General features: G+C 43.7%; 1 protein-coding gene across 1 annotated transcript in view; it reads right to left on the reverse strand.

Moving 5' to 3' along the window:
• The window catches only part of CACNA2D3 (calcium voltage-gated channel auxiliary subunit alpha2delta 3), a 1,049,182-nt gene that overhangs the window by 96,696 nt on the left and 931,537 nt on the right, over positions 1-20,949 (reverse strand). Inside the window, exons 28-29 of the mRNA XM_064274376.1 lie at positions 3,877-3,938; positions 2,212-2,256 (exon numbers count right to left, since the gene is read on the reverse strand). Of these exons, the coding sequence (XP_064130446.1) occupies positions 2,212-2,256; positions 3,877-3,938 (107 nt within the window). The remainder of the gene's footprint in view (positions 1-2,211; positions 2,257-3,876; positions 3,939-20,949) is intronic.

Below are 20,949 nucleotides of genomic sequence, written 5' to 3' on the forward strand. Positions count from 1 at the left end.
GGCTACCCTGATACATTCTGGTCTTACAGCTATGCCCACTATTTCACTTACAAGGTCACCTTCTCCCGGCCACTCACCCGTCACACATTTATGAAGGCTTCTCAGGTAAGGCTCTCAGCAATAGGATCTTCATCGCCTAACCTTACAATCTGCCAGGCGCTCCTTGGAAACTCTATGGGGCAGTTCTACTCTATCCTATAGGGTCACTATGAGTCAGGATCGACTCGACGGCACTGGGTTTTTCTGGGCTAACCTTATAATCAGTCGTAGGCAAGTTTATGTCACCTTTCTAAGGACCTCTCCTCCTCGGGTAAATGAGATCTACTCTGCACAAAGTAAGTAAAAGGAGACACATGAGTCTATTTATGTAAAGCTACTGGTACAGAGCTTGACACACAGTAGGTGCTCAAAGACACCATTATACAAGAGAGCATCAACGCCGGTCGCGAGCAATGCTTTTGGAATCAGATGACCCGAATTTAAAATCTGACTTGGCCACTTGGCCTCGGTTTCCTCATCTGTAAATTGGACTAGTAATTGTACCCATTGTGCATGCGAACGGTTTAGCACACAGCCTCATGGTACTGATTGACAAATGTTATTATGAGCGAGCGGAGTTGTTCTTGAGCTGAGTGCTCCAATAAGGCCACAAATGTCTCAAAAGACAGGAAAGAGGTTTTAGGCACATTTGTCTATCCTACAAAAGACATTCTAAACTTACTAAAAGAATGCTAATCATAAAAGGTCACTGGGTACCCTTTACAAGTAACCTTAAATAAAAAAAAAAAACCCTATTGCCTTCGAGTTGATTCTGACTCATAGCAACCCTGTGGGAGAACAGAACTGCCCCACAGGGTTTCCAAGGCTGTAACCCTCACGGCGGCAGACTGCCCCAGGTTTCTCCAGTGGAGCGATTGGTGACTTTGAACCACCAACCTTTCGATTAGCAGCAGGGCGCTTAACCACTGTACCACCAGGGCTCCTCACAAAGTGCCTTAGGGAAAATTATTTTTGGCGTAATGATCTGAAGAAGTTGGGCTTCTGCTGAAAATCTGACTGACTTTCACTCTTTGGGTACTGTGACCGACACAGGAATTGATTCTCTTTTTAAACTGGCAGCCAGGACCCTCAGGGACAGGGCATGTCATGTTCTCACTTCGTTGTGGACACTCGTTTGTATTTCTGTTCTTGTCTTTCCTTTGCCTACTTTTAAAATTTTTTATTTGTTGCTGTTGAGAATATACAGCAAAACATCCGCCAATTCAGCAGTTTCTACACGTACAATTCAGTGACACTGATGACATTCTTTGAGTTGTACACGTCTACTATTTTTACCATTTTTTGACATCTACTTCTACTCTGTTTTCTGTGTTGAAATTACATTCAGTTAAGATTCCTCAAATCCTTCTGATAGCCTGGAAGGAATGTAAATATATAGTTACGTATAAGGTCTAGTTTATGTGTTGACTGATGTTCAGTGAATCCAGACAAAGAAAAAGTGAGCCAAAGCGACTCCGAGCTCAAGGGATGAGGGCACCATGCATCTGCTTGTTCTAAAAGAAGCGGCAGATCTTACAGCACTGAATTTTTCACCCGGTGGACTGACATATGGCAATAGTACATTTTTTTCTTCCATTGCTCATGTGTGGGAATCACATTATTTTCCCAAAAATATGAAAGAGAAAAAGATAAAAGTGGTGAAGGGGAGAAAGGGAGAGAGAAGAAGGTATAGGAAGGAAGCACTACGCTAGAATGAAAAGTTCTGAGTTTTCAACCCTAGATTTTCAGCTCACATGAAAATAGCCAAGTCACTTCATTACTCTGAACCTCAATTTTCTTATCTGTAAAATGGGTCAATAATTCCTCAGAAGGTGGGAAGTGGTAATACGTGGGGGAAAATCTTTGAGAATCATAATGTTAACTTCAGAATGAGAGTGATTTGTATTATTTCCTTGAAAACGTAAGAATTTCAATAGTGCTATCCATGGGATATTTAAAGCACACTTCTCCAGCTCTCATGTACTGTCTGATTGGGGTGGGGGGGAGCGGTGGAGAGGAAATACACACACACACACAAAGTGTCCTTGACTTTTTGGAGATTGGTTCCAGTGATCTGTTAGACCTGGCTTCATTTATAGTGGCATTCCATTTGTGAGAAAGGTCAGTCAGCTTCCCTTGGTCATGGCAAACCAAGGTAGGAGGTTATCTTACCTCATCATCGCAGCTGATGGAGCATTTGCCATCCAGAGAGGCACACTGTGTGGGAAGAGGCAAGGGGAAATACGTCATATTCATGTCGGCTATGACTGCGACTGGGTTCTTAGCTACATAAGCACAAGCTATCAAGGTCATCACCAGTCCCCGTTATTTTTATGAAAATGACATGAGCCTTTTACCTTTGTTTGCCAACCCTGCCCTCCCACCTTGTGAGGTATTTTCATAAGCATGCTATGCCAGTTTTTTTTTTTTTTTTTTTACAGCAACATGTAAAAAAAAAAAATTGGCATAGCAGAACTTATGAAAATGCCTCATGGGTTAGCCAACAAACATAGAAGGTGCGCGTTATTAGCGTAAAATACAGTGTGCAAATCCCAAATTTCATCCAAGGGCAATGTTCCCAGATGAGTCTTGCCTGCCTGCCCTTTCTGGAATAAATAAAATCAGTTGCCTTTGAGTTGATTCTGACCCATGGCAGCCCCATGTGTTTCAGAGTAGAACTGCACTCCACAGGGATTTCATGGTTGCGACTTTCCAGAAGCAGTCCTTTCTTGTCAGTCCTTTCTTCCCAGGTAACTCTGGGTAGGTTTTAACCATCAACCTTTCAGTTAGTTGCCCAGTACTTAACCCTTTGTGCCATCTAGGAACTCCTGAGTCAATATCAATTCCAAATAGTAATATAAACAATAAAACAATTTTTCTGCCTTGTTCTTGTTTTTATCTGTTTTAATTTACACTGTTATTCAATATTGATAATACATTTTTAAGATCTCAAATCTTTTGGTAACAAGAAATATAATCGCTTAATTTTAATTAACTCTTAATGACTTTTTAAAAAATTCCTGTCTGTGTTCGTATTTTACAGGTTCTTAAAGTTCTTAAAGTGTCTTAATTTAAGAAATGATTCCAATGTTCAAAATTGGGCTGTTGTTGGTAAGTGCCGTCAAGCAGACTTTGACCTATAGCGACCCCATCTGATAGAGTAGAACTGTCTCATAGGGTTTTCTAGGCTGTAAGCTTTACGGGAGCGGATTGCCGCATCTTCATCCAATGGAGCCTCTGGGTGGGTTTAAACCGCTAACCTTTTTGTTAGCAGCTGCTTACCCATCGCACAGAGATGGAGGCAATTTACCAGTTGCCATTTCTGCCAAATCAATTAATAAATACTCCTGAGATTACTTAGCACAGAGAACACGGCAAAGGGAAAGAAAGTGTCCCAGATTCTCAAGGCAGAATAGCTCAGAGAAGCCCTCTAGCCACGCAAGGCAAATGAATACTGCAAATAATCTAACTATGCAAAAATTTTCAAAACTGTGATGCACAAATAACTAACCAGGCATCACGATGAGATTAGGAAAAAGCCACTATGAAAATCTCACAAATGCCAGTATTTAAAGGAAATACTTCTCTGAAATTTACTATCTTGATTTCACAATTAAAATTCCTCTTAGGAGCAAATTCTCTGCTCTGCCCAGCATGTGGCGTTTAACACGCTGACAGCCCTTTATTCTGCAGCGAAATGAAAGGTAATCCCAGCAGCCAGCAGTTCATTTTACAAACAGTCATCAAAAATCCGGCACTTTCAGGCTGTGGGTATCCACATGTGAACACCTGTATAATAAGCGTCGCTAACGCTTTAGTGCGCTGATTGTAGCTTACCTGTCTGCTGGCAGTCCAGAACTTCCTTTGGAAAAATTCAAGTTTCATCTGAATGCCTACAGCTGGGACAAATTATAAATAAAACAAGGTATTACAGATCCTGTTACACAACCATTTAAGGTTTTCGTTGAAAAGTATCCATCACGGCAAGAAGGTGATGTAAGGACATCAGATAAGAACACTTAAAAAGAAATTTACAGTGAAACGTACACTGAGATGTTTTACCTTGCAGGTGAGGAATTCTCAAGGTTACTTGTACTCATAGAATTTTTGCTATAGAGCAAGCCGGGCACAGTGCAGATGGCTCCTTGGAGATATGTCACCAGAGTGTTTCTAAAATTCATACACCTGTGGCCACCCTCCCCCCAACATTTCCACACAAGCTGAAAACAGGAATGAAAAAAAAAAAAAAATGGAAGATTACTGTTTGTTCCCAGTTTGTTCCTAATTAGTCTATGAACTTGAGTGTCTGAAACAGGTACTACATGTGTGTTTTTGAGACAGAAGATTTGAAAAATACTTGTTCTGAGGCTAGCATTTGGGTGTCGTTGCTTCGCTGTGATGTGGCTGGTCCCCAGTCCCCTGGAACACTGGGGAAATGACACAGGTAGCTGACTGCAAAGATGCCTTCTAAAGTCATGCTGAACGCTAAGTGCTAGTGACAGAAGCAAACAGAAAGGAAAGAGGGATCAGACAGTGACTTGAAGTTTTGGAATCTGGCGGAACCTCAGAACTATTCCATGAACATGCTCACAATATTTCTCTCCACAAAGCCAGGACAAAGGAACCATAGACACTGCTTCAGAAAGCACTCTGGTCAGGGCACAGAGCCCACGGGATGGTAAGAAAACTTCAGGAGAGTTGGAAAGAGAGAACGAGACCATTTGCAGGGAACACTGGGCTTCTGGGGGAGAGCACCTGCCCAGCGACACCTCTGTCCTTTGCACGCAACCTCCCCAATTCCCGCCACGTCCACATACCGCCCGTATTATTTCCCTTTCCACATCACTCATTTTTTTTTTTCTTTACTTAAACACCTATAGTAACTTCAACCTAAGCAATAACATTCATCAAAAAAAAAAAAAAAAATTTTTTTTCCAGAAAGTTTGCTCATATACTCTTTGGTTTGGTTTAGTGTGGTAAACTACATAAAACATAAAATACAGCATTGTAACCAGGTTAAAGTATAAAATTCAGTGGCATTTAGTACATTCATATTGCTGTACAACCACTTCACCTTGAAAGGAAACGTGTGCCCATTAGGCAGTCACTCCTCACTCTGTGTCCTTCCAGCCCCTGGAAACCACTAACTTACTTTCTGTCTCTATGGATTTGCCTATTCTGGACATTGGGTATAAATGGAATCAAACAATATGTGGCCTTTTGTTTCTGGGTTCTTTCACTTAGCATAATGTTTCCAAGGTTCATCCGTGTCGTCGCATGCATAAGCATTTCATTCTTTTTCATGGCTAAATAATATTCCATTGTGTAGACATACCACATTTTGTTTATCCACTCATCGGCAGGTGCACATCTGAATTGTTTCCACTTTTGGCTACTGCAAGTAGTGCTACTATGAACATCTCTGTACAAGTTTTTGTTTGAACACTTGTTTTCAATTTTTTATTTTTATTGTTTTTGGTATACACCTGTGAGTGGGATTGCTGGGTCTTATGGTAGTTCATATACTCTTAAAACCTCATGTGCCACCATGTTGGGGCCCCCTACTTGAATCGTTACTGGTATGCTGGCTTTACGGACTTACCTTCTTTTTGGACATGTAATTTCAGACTGTAGGATAAGACTAGAGCTAATCCTGGCTACAAAACACAGAATGGGAGTAACCCATTTCAGCCTATCCTGCTATGCCATGAGTGGTCTCCTTCCTCTGGGCCATAAGCTCCCTGAGGGCAGGGACCATTGTTGCTTCCCATTATGTTCCTTCCCTCAGCAAGGTACTGAGTACGCAGATAATTGCTAAATGTTTGCTTTTTTTCTTTTTTAACCTTTCAAATGATATTCTAGTCACAATTACAGAGAAAGAAATTGAAGCTAGATTCAGAAAAGAACTTGGAGTGAAGGATATCATTGCCGATGTCAGATGGATCTTGGCTGAAAGCAGAGAACACCAGAAAAATGTTTACCTGTGTTTTACAGACTATGCAAAGGCATTCAAATATGTGGATCATAACAAATTATGGATAACATTATGAAGAGTGGGGATTCCAAAACACTTAATTGTGCTCATGTGGAACCTGTACGTAGACCAAGAGGCAGTCATTTGAACAGAACAAGGGGATACAAAAAAAAAAAAAAAACCAAACTCATTGCTCTTGAGTCAATTCCGACTCATAGCGACTCTGCAGGACAGAGTAGAACTGCCCCAGAGAGTTTCCGGGGAGCGGCTGGTGAATTCAAACTGCTGACCTTTGGTTAGCAGCTGAGCTCTTAACCACTGCACCACCAGGGCTCCAAGGGGAGACTGTGTGGTTTAAAATCAGGAAAGGTGTGCGTCAGGGTTATACCCTTTCAGTGTACTTATTCAATCTGTACGCTCAGCAAATAATCCGGAATCCGGACTATATGAAGAAAAATGCGGCATCAGGATTGCAGGAACATGCATTAACAATCTGTGACGTACAGATGACACAACCTGACTTGGTGAAAGTGAAGAGGATTTGAAGCACTTACCGATGAAGATCAAAGACTACAGCCTTTAGTATGGATTACACCTCAATATAAAGATAAAAAAAATCCTCATGACTAGACCAATAAGCATATCATGATCAACAGGGAAAAGACTGAAATTGTTAAGAATTTCATTTTACTCAGATCTACAATCAACACCTATGGAAGCAGCAGTCAAGAAATCAAACTATGTATTGCTTTGAGCAAAGCTGCCGCAAAAGATCTCTTTACAGCGTTAAAAAGCAAAGATGTCCCCTAGAGGGCTAAGGTGGGCCTGACCTAAGCCATGATATTTTCAATTGGAAGGCTGGACGATGAATAAAGACAACCAAAGAAGAACTGATGCCTTTGAATTATGATGTTGGCAAAGAATACTAAATATACTGTGGGCTGCCAGTAGAAAGAGCAAATTTGTCTTGGAAGAAGTACAGCCAGAATGATCCTTAGAAGCAAGGATAGTGAGACTTCATCTTGCATTCTTTGGAGATGTTATTAGGAGGGACCAGTCCTTGGAGAAGGGCATCATGCTTGGTAAAGTAGAGGGTAGGGGAAAAGAGGAAGACCCTCAATGAGATGGATTGACACAGTGGCTGCAACAATGGGCGCAAACATAGCAATGATTGTGAGAACAAGCAGGACCGGGCAGTGTTTCATTCTGTCGTACACGGGGCAGCTATGAATTGGAATCAACTCAACGCCACCTAACAACAACATCAGAGAAAGATGGAGAAGTAACATTCATATGAATTATAATCACACCCAAATAAAGAGCTCCTTGTGGTTCATTACAATCACCTGGGGAATTTGAAGAAAAAATCCTGATGTCTAGGTGCCTCTCTCCTGCCCCCCAAGACCAATTAAATCAGAAGCTCTGGGGGTGGGGCCAGCATTGGCTATTTTTAAAAGCATCCCAGATGATTCTAATGTGCACCCAGGTTGAAATCACTGCTCTATAGTCCTTAGTCAACTGGCTACTGAAATGACTCTACTCTCATGCTGGATCACCTGGTCAGCCTTTTACACAAGCTTTTCCTTCTTGGCTTGGAGCAAATTTCAGAGAATACTGTAAGAAAGCCGATTTGGGGCTTGAGGGCTGTTTACTGACTTCAGGTAAAACTCATCTTCCGAAATCTCATATCCATTTCCTATTCCTGTTGGGGATATGCCAGTCAAGGAACCTGTGAAGCCAGGGTGGTGGCTGGGTTTGGTGAGGTCTACCAGCAGGCAGAGGGTGAGTGTAAGTCCTGTTTCAACAAGAGGCTTAGCATGAGTATCTCTGATTTTTACCAAAAATAGGGAGAAAGCCCCACTCCACTGCCATTGAGTGGGTTCCGACTCATAGCGACTCTATAGGACAGGGTAGAACTGCCCCATAGGGTTTCCAAGGCTGTAAATCTTCATGAAAGCAGACTGCCACATCTTTCTCCTGTGGAGCAGCTGGTGGGTTTGAACCCTCATCCTTTCAGTTAGCATTTGAGCATTTTAACCACTGTGTCACCAGGGCTCTTCTAAAACAGGGAGGGGGTGGTAGAAACATGACTTCAGAGCAAAATTGTGACATCTAATACTTGGTATCTAAGAGGAGAGTGGAAATAAGGTTATCTGTCTCCCTCTGTGTGTGCCTCTCTCTCTGTCTCTTCACTCCTAAGTCCTCCCCAGCCAGCTTGCCTCAGGCTGGGAGTCAGAGAGTGATTCTGAGGCCACCACTCAGGGCCAAGGTCAAGAGCCATGGCAGGCTGCTGGGCCTTACAGTATAAAAACAGAGGTTTTCCCAAAACAGTCGCCCCATGGCGACCTTTCCATGGTGCTTCCAGTTCCAACAGCCCAGAGCTTCCCCTGGCCATCCATCATCTATTGAACTCCTCCATCAGAAAGAGCTTCCCCTCAACTGCCCGTCCTTTCTGAGCAGTCCTCCCAACCTCTGTGGAGCCTCCGTTTCACCTCCCTAATGAAGCTAGCTGCTCCCCCCTGGGTGTTTATCCATCTCACATATTTGGAGACTGCTATCATCTGCCCCTTTTGGTCCTACACCCCAGCTCCTTGAAGTGCTTTAATCTTTGCACATGAGTCAGTCCCTCCATCCCATTAATCACGCGGGCTGCTTCTCTCTGATCTCCCTCCAGCAGGCTGCATCCTCTCCTGGGTCCTGATGCCCCAAACTAAATGCTGCTCCTCACTCACTCCCCTGATCCGGGCATGAGGCCGTTCCCAGAGGGCTCCTAGACAGTCCTGGATGCAACTGGTCTGCTCTGTTTTGACCTGGTTGTGCTTTTGCTGGTTATCCTCTAACTTCTTCCAGCAATTCTGGCCCCTGGCTTCCCACCGCACATCTAGGTTTGCAGTATTTTCACCTACAGATTAAGATACTTCTGTACAAACAAAAGAAACAGAGTCCCATTGGTGGGTCAACTTCAGGACCACTGGCTCCAGGGCCTTATCTTTGCTGAGCTCCAAGCTGGGTACTGAGAGAAATAAGAGCACACTTTTCTCAAGCCCCTCCACGTCTGGTTGAGCAAACGTACAAACATGGTAGCTACATGATGAAAAACTTCATCAGAGACAAAAGGAGAGGACTGTTAGAGTACAGACACCTGGGGGGTTGACGGGAGCTTTGTGAAAGATAAGCCATGAAGATTAGACTCACATAAAACATAAGAACCAAGGAAGGATGGCAATCCAAACTCAGGAAACAACACAGGTAGAGGGATGGCACCTTTTTAAAGACCACTGTGTATTCCGAGATTTAGGAGGAATGGGGGTGGGGGACTTGGTTGTACAGGATGAGGTCAAATGGTAAAAGATCTTGAATGTCAGGCCAGGGCATGTGACTAGTGTCTGTAGACCAGGGGTCTGTAAACCATGGCCCGCAGGCCAAATCTAGCATCTTTTGTTAAATAAATTTAATGGAACACAGCCACGCTCATTTGTTTATATACTGTTTACAGCTACAATAGCAGAACTGAGTAGTTGCGACAGAGATGGTATGGCCCACCAAGCCTAAAATATTTACTATCTGGACATTTACCGAAAAGAGATGCTGACATCTGCTGTAGGTGATGAGAAGCCTTTGAAAATTTTTGAGAAGGGGCAGGATCAGATCTATACTTTTAGAAAGTCCACTCCAAAAGCTTTGTAGGAAAAGGGCTTGCACGGTGGGAGACCAGCAGGGTGAGATGAGTTGGGCAGCCACCACAGGCACTTGGAGCATCTGGTTAAGTATCTCTTAAGGAGGAGCCCTGGTGGTGCCAGTGCTAAACAAAAGGTCAGCAGTTCAAATCCATCAGTCGCTCCTTGGAAACACTGTAAGGCAGCTCTGCTCTGTCCTACAGGGTTGCTGTGAGTCCGAACAGACTACGTGGCAACTGGCTCTTAAACATGAAAACGATTTAAAATGCAAACACACTCACACACACACACACACACGAACAACAACAACAAAAAACTCCAAACAAAGGAACAAGCAAAAACGTTTAAGAGCATCCTATGGCTGTCTCTATTCAGAAATTTCGCTTCCTTTTGCTAGTTCTCTCTCTTTTGTTCCAAGTGTTTTTTTGTTTTTTCCCTTCATCCTTTATCAGAGAAAACATGGCTACTTCAGCAAGTTCCATTCTCCTCCCCTACCCTTCCTACGTCCCAAACGGAACCTGAGATATTTGTCATGCCCATCTATTTTGTTCTTTTGACAACATGTCAAACTATAACAGTATATTCTGATTTAAGTCAGTCTTGGCTAATTTCATAAGGAAAACAAGGACAGAAAATGCTTTAGTGAAACCCAAGTCCCAAGGAGGGTGTACGGAAAATAAAAATACCATCCCTGGGTTTGAAATTTTTTAGACAGTCCAGAAAATCATCAACATATTTTCTCTGGAGTTTGGGGGCCTCCTCACTCCCTTCTGATTACAAATGGTCCAGGGCTCCCTGCCAGGACTCTTCCTCTCTAGGACAGACACAGCATCCCTGTTACATAATTCCAGTTTACTCTTTCCTGGGATCTAGTCGTGTATGTGTGTATGCAGAGGAGCCCCAGTGGCACAGGAGTTAAGAGCTGGGCTACTCACCAAAAGGTTGGCAGTTCAAATTCACCAGCCATTCCTTGGTAGCCCTATGGGGCAGTTCTACTCTGTCCTATAGGGTCACTATGAGCTGGAACCGACTTGAAGGCGCCTAGCAGTTATGTGCATGCATGTGCGCACCCATGTGCACGCACACACGTTGTGCTGTGTACCACTGAGGTGATTCCAATTCGTAGCAACCCTATGGGACAAAGTAGAACTGTCCCATAGGGTTTCCTAGGCTGTAATCTTTATGGGAGCAGATTGCTAGGTCTTTCTCCCACAAAGCTGATGGTGGGTTAGAATTGCTGACCTTTTGGTTAGCAGCCAAGCACTTAACCATTATGCCATCTATGCAAGTCTTTTAAATAAAGATCCAGGAGGCAGCACATGAGTCAGAATCTACTCAACATCAGCGAACATCAGGGAGTGCTCCAGCGAACTGACTTCTTTTGTTTAGGGTTCTAAAGGGTTGAAGCAGCATCTGGTAGTACCTCACTCAGTTCCCAGGAGTAGAGTAGACCCAGAGAGGACTGTTATCCCTCAGGGTCATTCCCAAAGCGCCAACACTGGATGAGCCTCTTGGGACAGTGACCCCATGATACTGGAATGGGCTTTGGAAGCCTCCAGAACAATAAAATCACTTCATTGTTATGAGAACTGTCATCCCAAACAGTTCCAGAAAGCTTTCACATACACATATTCAGGCACCCAGAACACTGACATCTCTTGTTGGTTTGAATTATTAAGGTGACTGTTCCTGTAACTCAATATCCTAAGAGGGCCTGAGTACAGATCTTCAGTTGGCCAACGCAGACCACAGACCATCGATGAAGTATCTTCCTTCCACCTTCGCTTCCAGAATTCCTTTTTCCCTGACTTTCTAACTTCTGTCCTAACTACTTACCACTCCTTTCCTTTTCCCTTTTCCTTTCCTTTTTCCCCACCACCCCTTGCTTTCATGCCTGTCACAAAACTATTATGTGATAAGCAGCCTGTATAGTGAGATTAAAACCAAAAAACCCAAGCCTATTGCTTTTGAGTCAATTCTAACTCATAGCAACCCTACAGGACAGAGTAGAACTACCCCACAGAGTTTCCAAGGAGCAGCTGGTGGATTTGAACTGCCGACGTTTTCGGTTAGCAGCTGAGCTCTTAACCACTACGCCACTAGGGCTCCCTTGAGTGAGATTAAGAGGTGAGGAATGTGACAGCTTGGGTCGGGGCTGGGGAGGGCACCCAACTCATGGACGAGAGGCTCACACTTTAGCATGCTGGGAGCTGACAGACCAGGGGGTCATCCAAGGACCAAAACTTACAGACCATTTGATGTATAGAACATCAATGAACGCTGCACTCGGATCTGGGGAAAGGGAGCTGACCTCAGATGCACTGATCCTATGCTGTCCAAATCAGTGGCCACTAGTCACAAGTGACAATTACATTAATTAAATTTAAATACAATTAATAGCTTAGTTCCTCATTCGCACTAGTCACATTTCAGGCACTCAGTAGTCACGTGGGGGTAGTGGCTACTGTCCTGGACCGTGCAGTTCTAGAACACTTCCATCATTGCAGAGAGGTCTACTGGACAGCACAACTGGTCAGTGATGACGGAGGGCTAGAGAAGACCAGATGGAGAAGTGCACAGAGAGGGGCTGGATGCTTGTGCTTTTTTCCTTAAGGACAGAAGATAGAGCTCTCCAGAGACCTGTCCGTGCGGCCCGCTCCGCGCTCCCTGGAGGTGGAAGGAATGAGGATGACTTAGGTGTACAGGGTCTAGGCCAGCGGGAGAGGACCTGGATTTGAAAGGGGAAGTGGGTAATTAGTTTGAGAGAAACCCAAAGAAATCAATGCAATATGCGCAACGTGGCTACCACCCTCAAGATTCATTTATTTTGTTTTATAAAATTTGAGAATACAAATTACATTTCCAGTGCTGTTATATTCAAATACATTCAAGATGAAATCACGCATGCATCTCATATCACGTTAATAGACATGCATTCAAGTGTAATACGAAACTTGCCAAATAACAATATTACATGTAAAATTAGAAATGAAATAACTTTTTCATATTGTATTCATTTAGAAATAGTTTTCTGTGGGCTTGGCCTCAACTTGCAACATGCCTCAGGAGCCCAAATCCAGTTTGTAAAATAGTGCACACCAGGTCTGGCATACAAACTCACACAAACACCCCTACCTCTACTTGCCCAATCCTTGAGCCATACACACGTGGTCACATGTACACAGAGCTCATCCAGAGGACAGAACTGGGCTGCCACCACCAATGAGCAACAATGAATTACAACCAGGAAAAGTTGTTACCAGGAACACTGATTGTAAGCCCTGTTTCTAAGACTACTGCCGTATGCTCCTGGGTACGTCACTTTGCCTCTCTGTCTCCGCACAGAGAATCACGCTGGTGCCAGCTTCCGAAGAGAATCACTGGGGAACAGGTGATTTTATGATATTCACTAGAAGAGTGTGTATTAAAATGCTCTGAAAGGTCAATAATGTTATAGGTACTCAAGTTATTATTTGTTCCCAGAGCTTTTATTCCTTATTCTTATATTTTACGCTAAGTGTATCGTTCACCTACCACCTGTCTGTCAGTTTGTCATGCTTTGGTGGCTCACCTGTTGCTATGACGCATGCTGTTATAAAGCTCTGCCACTGGTATTTCCAATACCAGCAGGGTCACCTATGGCAGACAGGTTTCAGTGGAGCTTCCAGACTCAGAAAGGCCAGGAGGAAAGGCCCGGGGATCCACTTCCACAAACCAGCCACCGAAAACCCTTTGGATCATAACAGAACATTGTCCAGTATAGTGCTGGAAGACGAACCCTCTAGATGGAAGGCACTCAAAATACACAGTGGCTATAGCAATGAACTTAAGCCTAATCACAATCGTGAAGATGGCTCAGGACCAGGTAACATTTCATTCTGTTGTATGTGTGATTGCCATGAGTTGAAGCCGATATGAGGAAGCCGATAGGACCGCAACTGACAACAACAACAATATATCTTCCACAGCAACATGTTGAGACTGAGCACAAGATTTATCCGTGACAAATCCTAACTGTCCACTGCAAGAAATGTTCTTGAAGGTGTAGTATCAGCAGACAAACACTTTACAAAATCACGACACCAAAAAGAGGAAAAAGACCATGTCTGCTCTGGCAAATGAAGCAGAAAACAGGTGATGATTCTCTCTGAGCTGAGCCAGCTCTTGATGTGGATTTTTTTTTTTTTTCTTTTTTCCCCTTCAGAATTAATGAAAGATGCCCTCCACCATTCAAACCCTGGCCCCTGACCCTTCTGGGATTCTGGTTATTTGTACGTAATCTGAACACGGCCAGACAGGTCAGAGTACAGACTCCAAAAATATTACTCTCCCCAACACTGGTACCATCAGCCCCATGGGCTCATCAGCCAGGCTTCCTGGCCAGAGAGCTTCTCAGTGGTTAACTACTGGCACCACATAGACAGTTATCATCTCATTCTGAGCGCACAGACAGAAAGGCAGAGAGCTGCCCTGCTCTGGCTGGGCCACAAACAGGAGTTTTCTTCTAGCAGATTCGAATCCACAGGTAGGGACAGGATAAAATATAAAACTATAACAAGTAAATAAAAAATACCTCCTAAGAATTTTCCCTGTGTTTCATTTCTTAGAAGTAGAACAAGTATTCTTAAAACCCCAAGATGTACAAATACACACTTGCTATGTGTTATCTCAAGGAATATCTCGGCTGCTAACCCAAAGGTTGGTGGTTCAAACCTCCCTGTGGCTCTTCGGGAGAAGGATGTGGCAGTCTGCTTCCCTAAAATTAGGAAAACCCTATGGGGCTTCCATTCTGTCCTATGGGGTTGCTATGAGTTGGAATTGACTCGACAGCAATGGGTTTTGATACAATATCTCATCCAGCTTCCTTACTGGTCATATCATTTCTCAAGCAGGGTAGTGGCTATTTTCACAAGGCCTGGTTAATCTCCTCCACGCTGCCCTTAGTTCCTCTTTGATAGAGTCCCTGCATTTTCATTCCACTGAGTACAATGGCAAAGACTGCTAGCCGTGATAGTAACAAGGCCTGGCACATTTGGACTCCAACTTGCCTGAATTAACGGTCAAACGTAATACCTGTCAGCCAAACCACATTTGTTTAAATGTTTTCTTCTGTTTGTTTTCAAAACAGTTAATTGCAAGTAGAACTAACAACGAGTCTGAATGTCACTTCTTTGGACTATTTCACGATTAACCCAGGGTTTGGAATAAGGCCACTGTTCTGGAGAGTTGAAGAAAAGAACCCTAACCTTCCTCACATCAAACATGTACCCACTCCAGAGGTCTGCTCATGTCCAGGATAAATGACTTACCACATGAATAACAATTTAAAACTGTAATGTGAATTAGGACATAACTCATCTGTTAAATATTTCATGTGAAGATTTTAATGAATTGCATGATGGAATGTTGGACACAAAAGACAATTGAAATCCTGGGACTAATTTGGGTGAAACTGAGAACAGAGTATCTTCGTGAAGACGCGGGGGAAGAAAAGGCAGCTATGTTCACGTCCCCCTGGGTGTCAGGCTGGCAAATCCAAAGGCTTTTTTAAAAGATTACAGGGGAGGGAGAACAATCAGCAACAACCTTTTGAAAAATATTTAGATCAAAGCAGTATTTGGTCATTTTAATCTTGGTAAAGCCTGAACATTAATCTCTAAGGTATGGTATTATTTCAGAAATTACGGGAAAAAAAATTTTTTTTTTTTCACAGCAGCAGACACACCTCACACTTTAGTCTATGTCAAGTGAAGAAATACAATGATAAAAGGGATGAGGTATTTTAGATATAACCCTGTAACCAATTGCATATTTCACTTCTGAAGTAGTCCCTGTGGTGGTGGTGGAGGGGGGGAGGTGAACTTTCCTCTACACGCTTTTAAATAACAAAGAGCTACATGATGTATGTTTGCGGTGAGAGATGGGGAGGGAAACCAGGGCTCACGTTATCACTCGATTGACAACGCGATAGAGGAAGGTCTTCTTTGAAGGCTCATAGTTGTGGAGGCCTTTTTTAACTTGGAACCATCCCTACCTTCTGTCTGTGACTGGCTCTAGGGAATGTGTGTAGGAAGGCACCATCCGTTTGCCCACACATTTCTTTCACAATCACTTTGTTTTTGTCCTGTCAGACCTTTGGAACAGTCACCTTGGGTAAAATAGAATGAATGACAATTATGAATGCTTCCTTCATTTGGGTTCTAATTACTTGACTGGATCAATGTTGAAAAGAATTAGCTGGGCTGTGGAATGGAATAATAATTTTCTTTTCATCCTTGAGGTAATCTAGAAGTACTTTTCCAGACTTCATCTGAAGAAACCTATATTCCCTCAGCTTTCCGAGGCTGCTGGAGCTGGCACTGAATAATTTTTACTCAGATCATTTTATGCTCACAAAACTCTTCAAAGAATATTATTTCAATAAAGTTTTCAAGCCAATACATTCTTATATTCAGTTCCTACCCTTCAACCTTTCAGAATGAGACATTTAAGCCTTGGGCTTCATTGTATTTTAATCAGGCCTGCAAAAATCAATGTCCATTAACAAAATTATACGCTTCCAAATTATAGCTCCCTAGCTAATAATTTCTTATTAGGTCATCACCTAGTAACAGCTACCAAAGAGATTATAACCAAATTAGGGGTCAAATTTCCAAACATTTCAAAACTCAGAATGGCCACATACATTGCCAAACACCTCTTCGATGTTTTCAACTATAGTTCATGCAAAGCAGCTCTAAAATATCACGTGGTACTGCTAAGGGAAGGAGCCCTGATGTAGTAAACAGTAAGTGCTCAGCAGCTAACTGAAAGGTTGGCAGTTTGAACCCACCCACCCGGTGGCTCCACAGGAGAAAGACCTGGCGATCTGCTGCCCTAAAGATAACAGCCAAGAAAACCCTATGGAGCAGTTCTACTCTGTCACATGGGGTCACCATGAGTCAGAATCAAATCAACACCACCCAACAACAACAACACAGCTAAGTGAGCCAGGGAGATGGTTCCAGATTGTCTGGTCCTCAAGCTCATACTTCTGGGCACAGAGACGGACAGGGACTTGTCCAAACACCCCTAGCTCACTGGAGGGGAGCCTGAGCCCGTTCCAGAGCTCCCAAACTCAAACTCCTTCCAGAGCATGAATTGGTGATTACCCTGTGTCTGGCGTAAAGGAAGCAGCAGAACTCAGTTCAGCCCAACTGTTGCCTTGTGCCAACATGGTCTTGACATTGCAAGACATTCTGATACTTCAGGAGATGCTGAAAAACCTAGATTTTAATATAGAGGCAATTCATTAAAAAAAAGAAAAAATTATAGCATTCTGATAGGATTGCCATATATATACATATACATATATATATATATATATATATATATATATATGTGTGTTTTTTTTTTTCTAAATCTGGCAACCCTATGCCAGGGTCACACTGCACATCTCCAAATTGCCAGGGGTTCCCTCTGTTGCTTGCTTAATCCTGTGAGCGCTGAGACAGCCTGCATCCTGTAGCTTAGCTACCAGGACTAAGAACTAAGGTTGCCTACCTCAACATGACCTTCATGGCTTTATCACTTGTTCCAGAATATTCTTGCCCAGAAAGATTAGACTGTAAACAAGTAAAAATACTTCATGGTTTCCTTGAGAAAATTCCTCAAAATGGATTTATGTGAATAACAGACTGATCAAACAGCACCCTTGTATGACAACAGACGGCTCAATTAGGGAAATTTCTCACTTACCAAACAACTGTTGATCGATCAAGACTCTAGAGGGCCACCAATCTTAAAGAATCCTAATCAGATCCTCATGTTGAAAACCTTTAAACCCCTTAAGCTCAGAAAGCCAAATCCTCTGAATCTCCCCTCCACCTCCCCTTTCTGAGATACTGCTGAGACTCTGCCAAGGCGGAGCTCTCCCTTCTGCAGTGGGCAGTAAACTGGACTCTGCCTGATCCCCAGACTCCTCTCATGGCCATGTCAGAAGTCAGAACCTGGTATGTTTATTGATAAGCACTGATTTTAACATATACCAACACTGGACATTATTTTATGCCGCCAGCTGCCTTTGAGTCAACCTTGACTCATGGTGACCTCCTGCGTGTCAGAGTAAAACTGCTCCAAGGGTCTTCAATGGCTGATTTTTCGGAAGTAGGTTACCACGTCTTTCCTCTGAGCCTCATCTGGGCGCACTTAATCCACCAATGTTTTGCTTAGTAGCCGAGTGTGTTAACCATTTACACCACCAGGGCTCCAACCTTATTATTACATATTAGTTATTTATTGTGTCTCATCCCCACCTGACCAAGAGGTAAGTTTCCCGCTGTATTTTCTGTATCTAGAAAAGTGCCTGGCACAGGGGCAATTACAAAAAAAAAATTAATGGATGGCTGGATGCTACACTGAGAGTGATGTCAGTCAATTATTCACAGAGTTTTCTCTCTTTCAGTGCTATGTCTGTCAGATAGAATGCAGACTAGAAGTAACAGGATAAGTCATATGTCTTTATCTAGATAACCCAGAATATTTGCACCAACTGTCTGAATATTCAAATCGGTTCTATCTTTTCCAGAAAACGATGACTGATTTATTGAGGCGATTGGGCTGTTACTTTAAGATTACTCTGAGAGCACATTACCTCATCTGGAGGTGAAGAAAGGGATCTACAGGATGAATAGGAATTTACTAGCACCTAGCGGGCGCCCCCGGCGGGCACCCCCGGATGGCGCAAACAGGTAACTCACTCAGCTGTTAACTAAAAGGTTAGAGGTTCAAGTCTACCCAGAGGTGCCTTGGAAGAAAGACCTGGCTATCTACTAACAAAAAATCAGCCATTGAAAACCCTATGGAGCACAGTTCTACTCTGTCACACATGAGGTCACCATTAGTCTAAGTCAACTTGATCGCAACTGGTGGTTAAGGACCTAGTGACCAGGTGGAGAGGGAGGGTGAGGAGAATATGTCAGGTCACATGCAAAAAGCCAAACTGGCAATGAGCTTGAAGAATCTGAGGAATTCTAAGACCACCTGTGTGGCCAATGCAAGTGAGGAAGCTGAACTTTCCAAGCCTTTGTAAGACAACCACCAGGACAAAACAAAGAAGTTCAAACACAAAATGGTGATCATTCTAGGGACAGCTTATCATAAGCAGAATTTCCCTCTTGATGGTGGTTCAACAAGACTATCACTTCAATCTGTATCCAGCACCTCCATTTCATTTTATATGGAAAGGACAATGACACCAGAAACAGACAACGGAAGACCACGTGCTTTTGAGTGTGCCCATGTAGCCAGGCAGTCTGCAAAGGCAAAACCAGTAAGTCACTGGGCCTGATCATCTCTGGCCATCCAGATACCCATTCCAAAGTCAAACACCTGGGTAGCAGATGTGTAGACTGTAGCCGACCTGGCCCAAGGTAGATCCTTACAGAACAGCTGCATACAAGGCGATTATGAGCAGGGAAGGAAAAGAAGAAGGGGGAGGGGAGCATTAATGAGAGGGACAAACAGCACTTTGGAGTGAGTAATCAAGAAGCTATTTTTTCCTCCAACATCTTGGAATCTCAGGACCTCAGAATATTTGGAAATAAGCTGTAGAGTGAAGGACATCAGTCTGTCCCATAGTTTAATCGGGCAGATGTTGAGGATGGAAAAGCTATCTTCTGTCATTAAGTGATTGCTCCCAAATACATGCTTGGCAACACCTGATTCTCTCCTCTGGATCCCTGAACAGGTTTTCAGAACAGGCTGCGCTGGTCAGGTCCCTGTGTTTGGTGAGGGTGAGGCTGGGGACAGACGTTTCCTTTTCTAATTTGGCAGGAAAGTCCAAATTCTTCTCAGCAGGGCCAATAGCCAAGACCTCGCTTTCTAGACAGGGGCCTTAATGGTGACCAAAGCTACCTGGTCTCAGTGTCATTCAACTCAGTCCTTTATCCATTCCACAAAGGTTCCCTAAGGACATTTGGTGCCCAGCAAGCACTCAATAGTCCTTGGGTGGTACAGTTAACGTGTTCGGCTGCTAACCAAAAGTTTGGAGGTTCGAGTCCACCCAGAATTGCCTCAAAAGAAGAGCCAGTGATCTACTTCTGAAAAATCAGCCATTGAAAACCCTATGGAGCATAGTTCTACTCTGACATACATGGGGTCACCAGGAGCTGGAACTGACTTGACAGCAACTGGGACTGGTGGCATTCAATAAAACTTGAAGGAATTAATGAACAAGCAAGGGCCTGTATTCCAGATACTAGGTGGTTAATCAGTTGCCTCTCAAGCTTTCTGTGAGGGATAGTAGTTTGAAGTACAGTTGTTACCAACATTTTTCTTCCCAGAGAACTTCCTGGAGCCCCCTGGCTCTTCTCCATTCCTTCAGCTAAAGCATTCTATGCTTAAGGCCTCAGAGAAGGGAAGGCTAGAGGAACTCGGAGAACAAAGGAGTAAATTCTAGATTTTTGGATCTCAAAAGCTGAGGCCCTGAGGAATCTCAGGGAAAGAGAGAAAATATGGGAACAGCTTGGACCAGTTCTTCTTCTCTTTACCCTACCCCTAGCCCCCTCAACAGACTGCACAGGAGAAGTTATCTGGACTGGAGCGGGAGAAGTCAAAGGGCAGCAAAGGGGCTGATAGACCAAGAGGAACACGGGTGCCAGGATCTCCAGCAGGTCTGCAATCTTCATTGCTCCTATCCGGAGTCAAATCCCAAGAGCTTGTTGTGTGCTGTGGAGTCAATTCCAAGTCACAGCAACCCTATATGAGTCAACAGACCCTATGGAGTAGATCTGCTCCACAGGATTTCCTAAGCTATAATCTTTACGGGAGCAGATCGCCATGTCTTTTCTGCTGCAGAGCTGCTGGTGGGTTTGAACTGCTGACCTTCTGTACTTACCTGCTATGCCACCAGCGCTCCTTATCTGAAGAACAGAGGGGATTATCCCCCCACCCCTCACTCCTCGGAGCCCTGGTGGCGCGGTGGTTAAGAGTTTGGCTACTAATAAAAAGGTTGGCAGTTCGAATTCACCAGGTGCTCCTTGGAAACCCTATGGGGCAGTTCTACTCTGTCTTATAGGGTCTCTGTGAGTCAGAATCAACCCGATGGCAACAGGTTTGTTTCTTTTTACAGGTCCACACTTCTCTCTCAGGAGTGGCTGGGAAACGGCAGGACACTGGAGCTTCTCCTCTCCCAGCCTTGCTGCAAGAAGACAGCCTTCCAGAGACCACAGACACCCAGCAGAATGCTTCCCTGCCCAAGCAGGTGTGTCAGAGTAAAGT

Source organism: Loxodonta africana, chromosome 22 (assembly GCF_030014295.1).
Source record: "Loxodonta africana isolate mLoxAfr1 chromosome 22, mLoxAfr1.hap2, whole genome shotgun sequence".
NCBI lineage: Eukaryota > Metazoa > Chordata > Mammalia > Proboscidea > Elephantidae > Loxodonta > Loxodonta africana.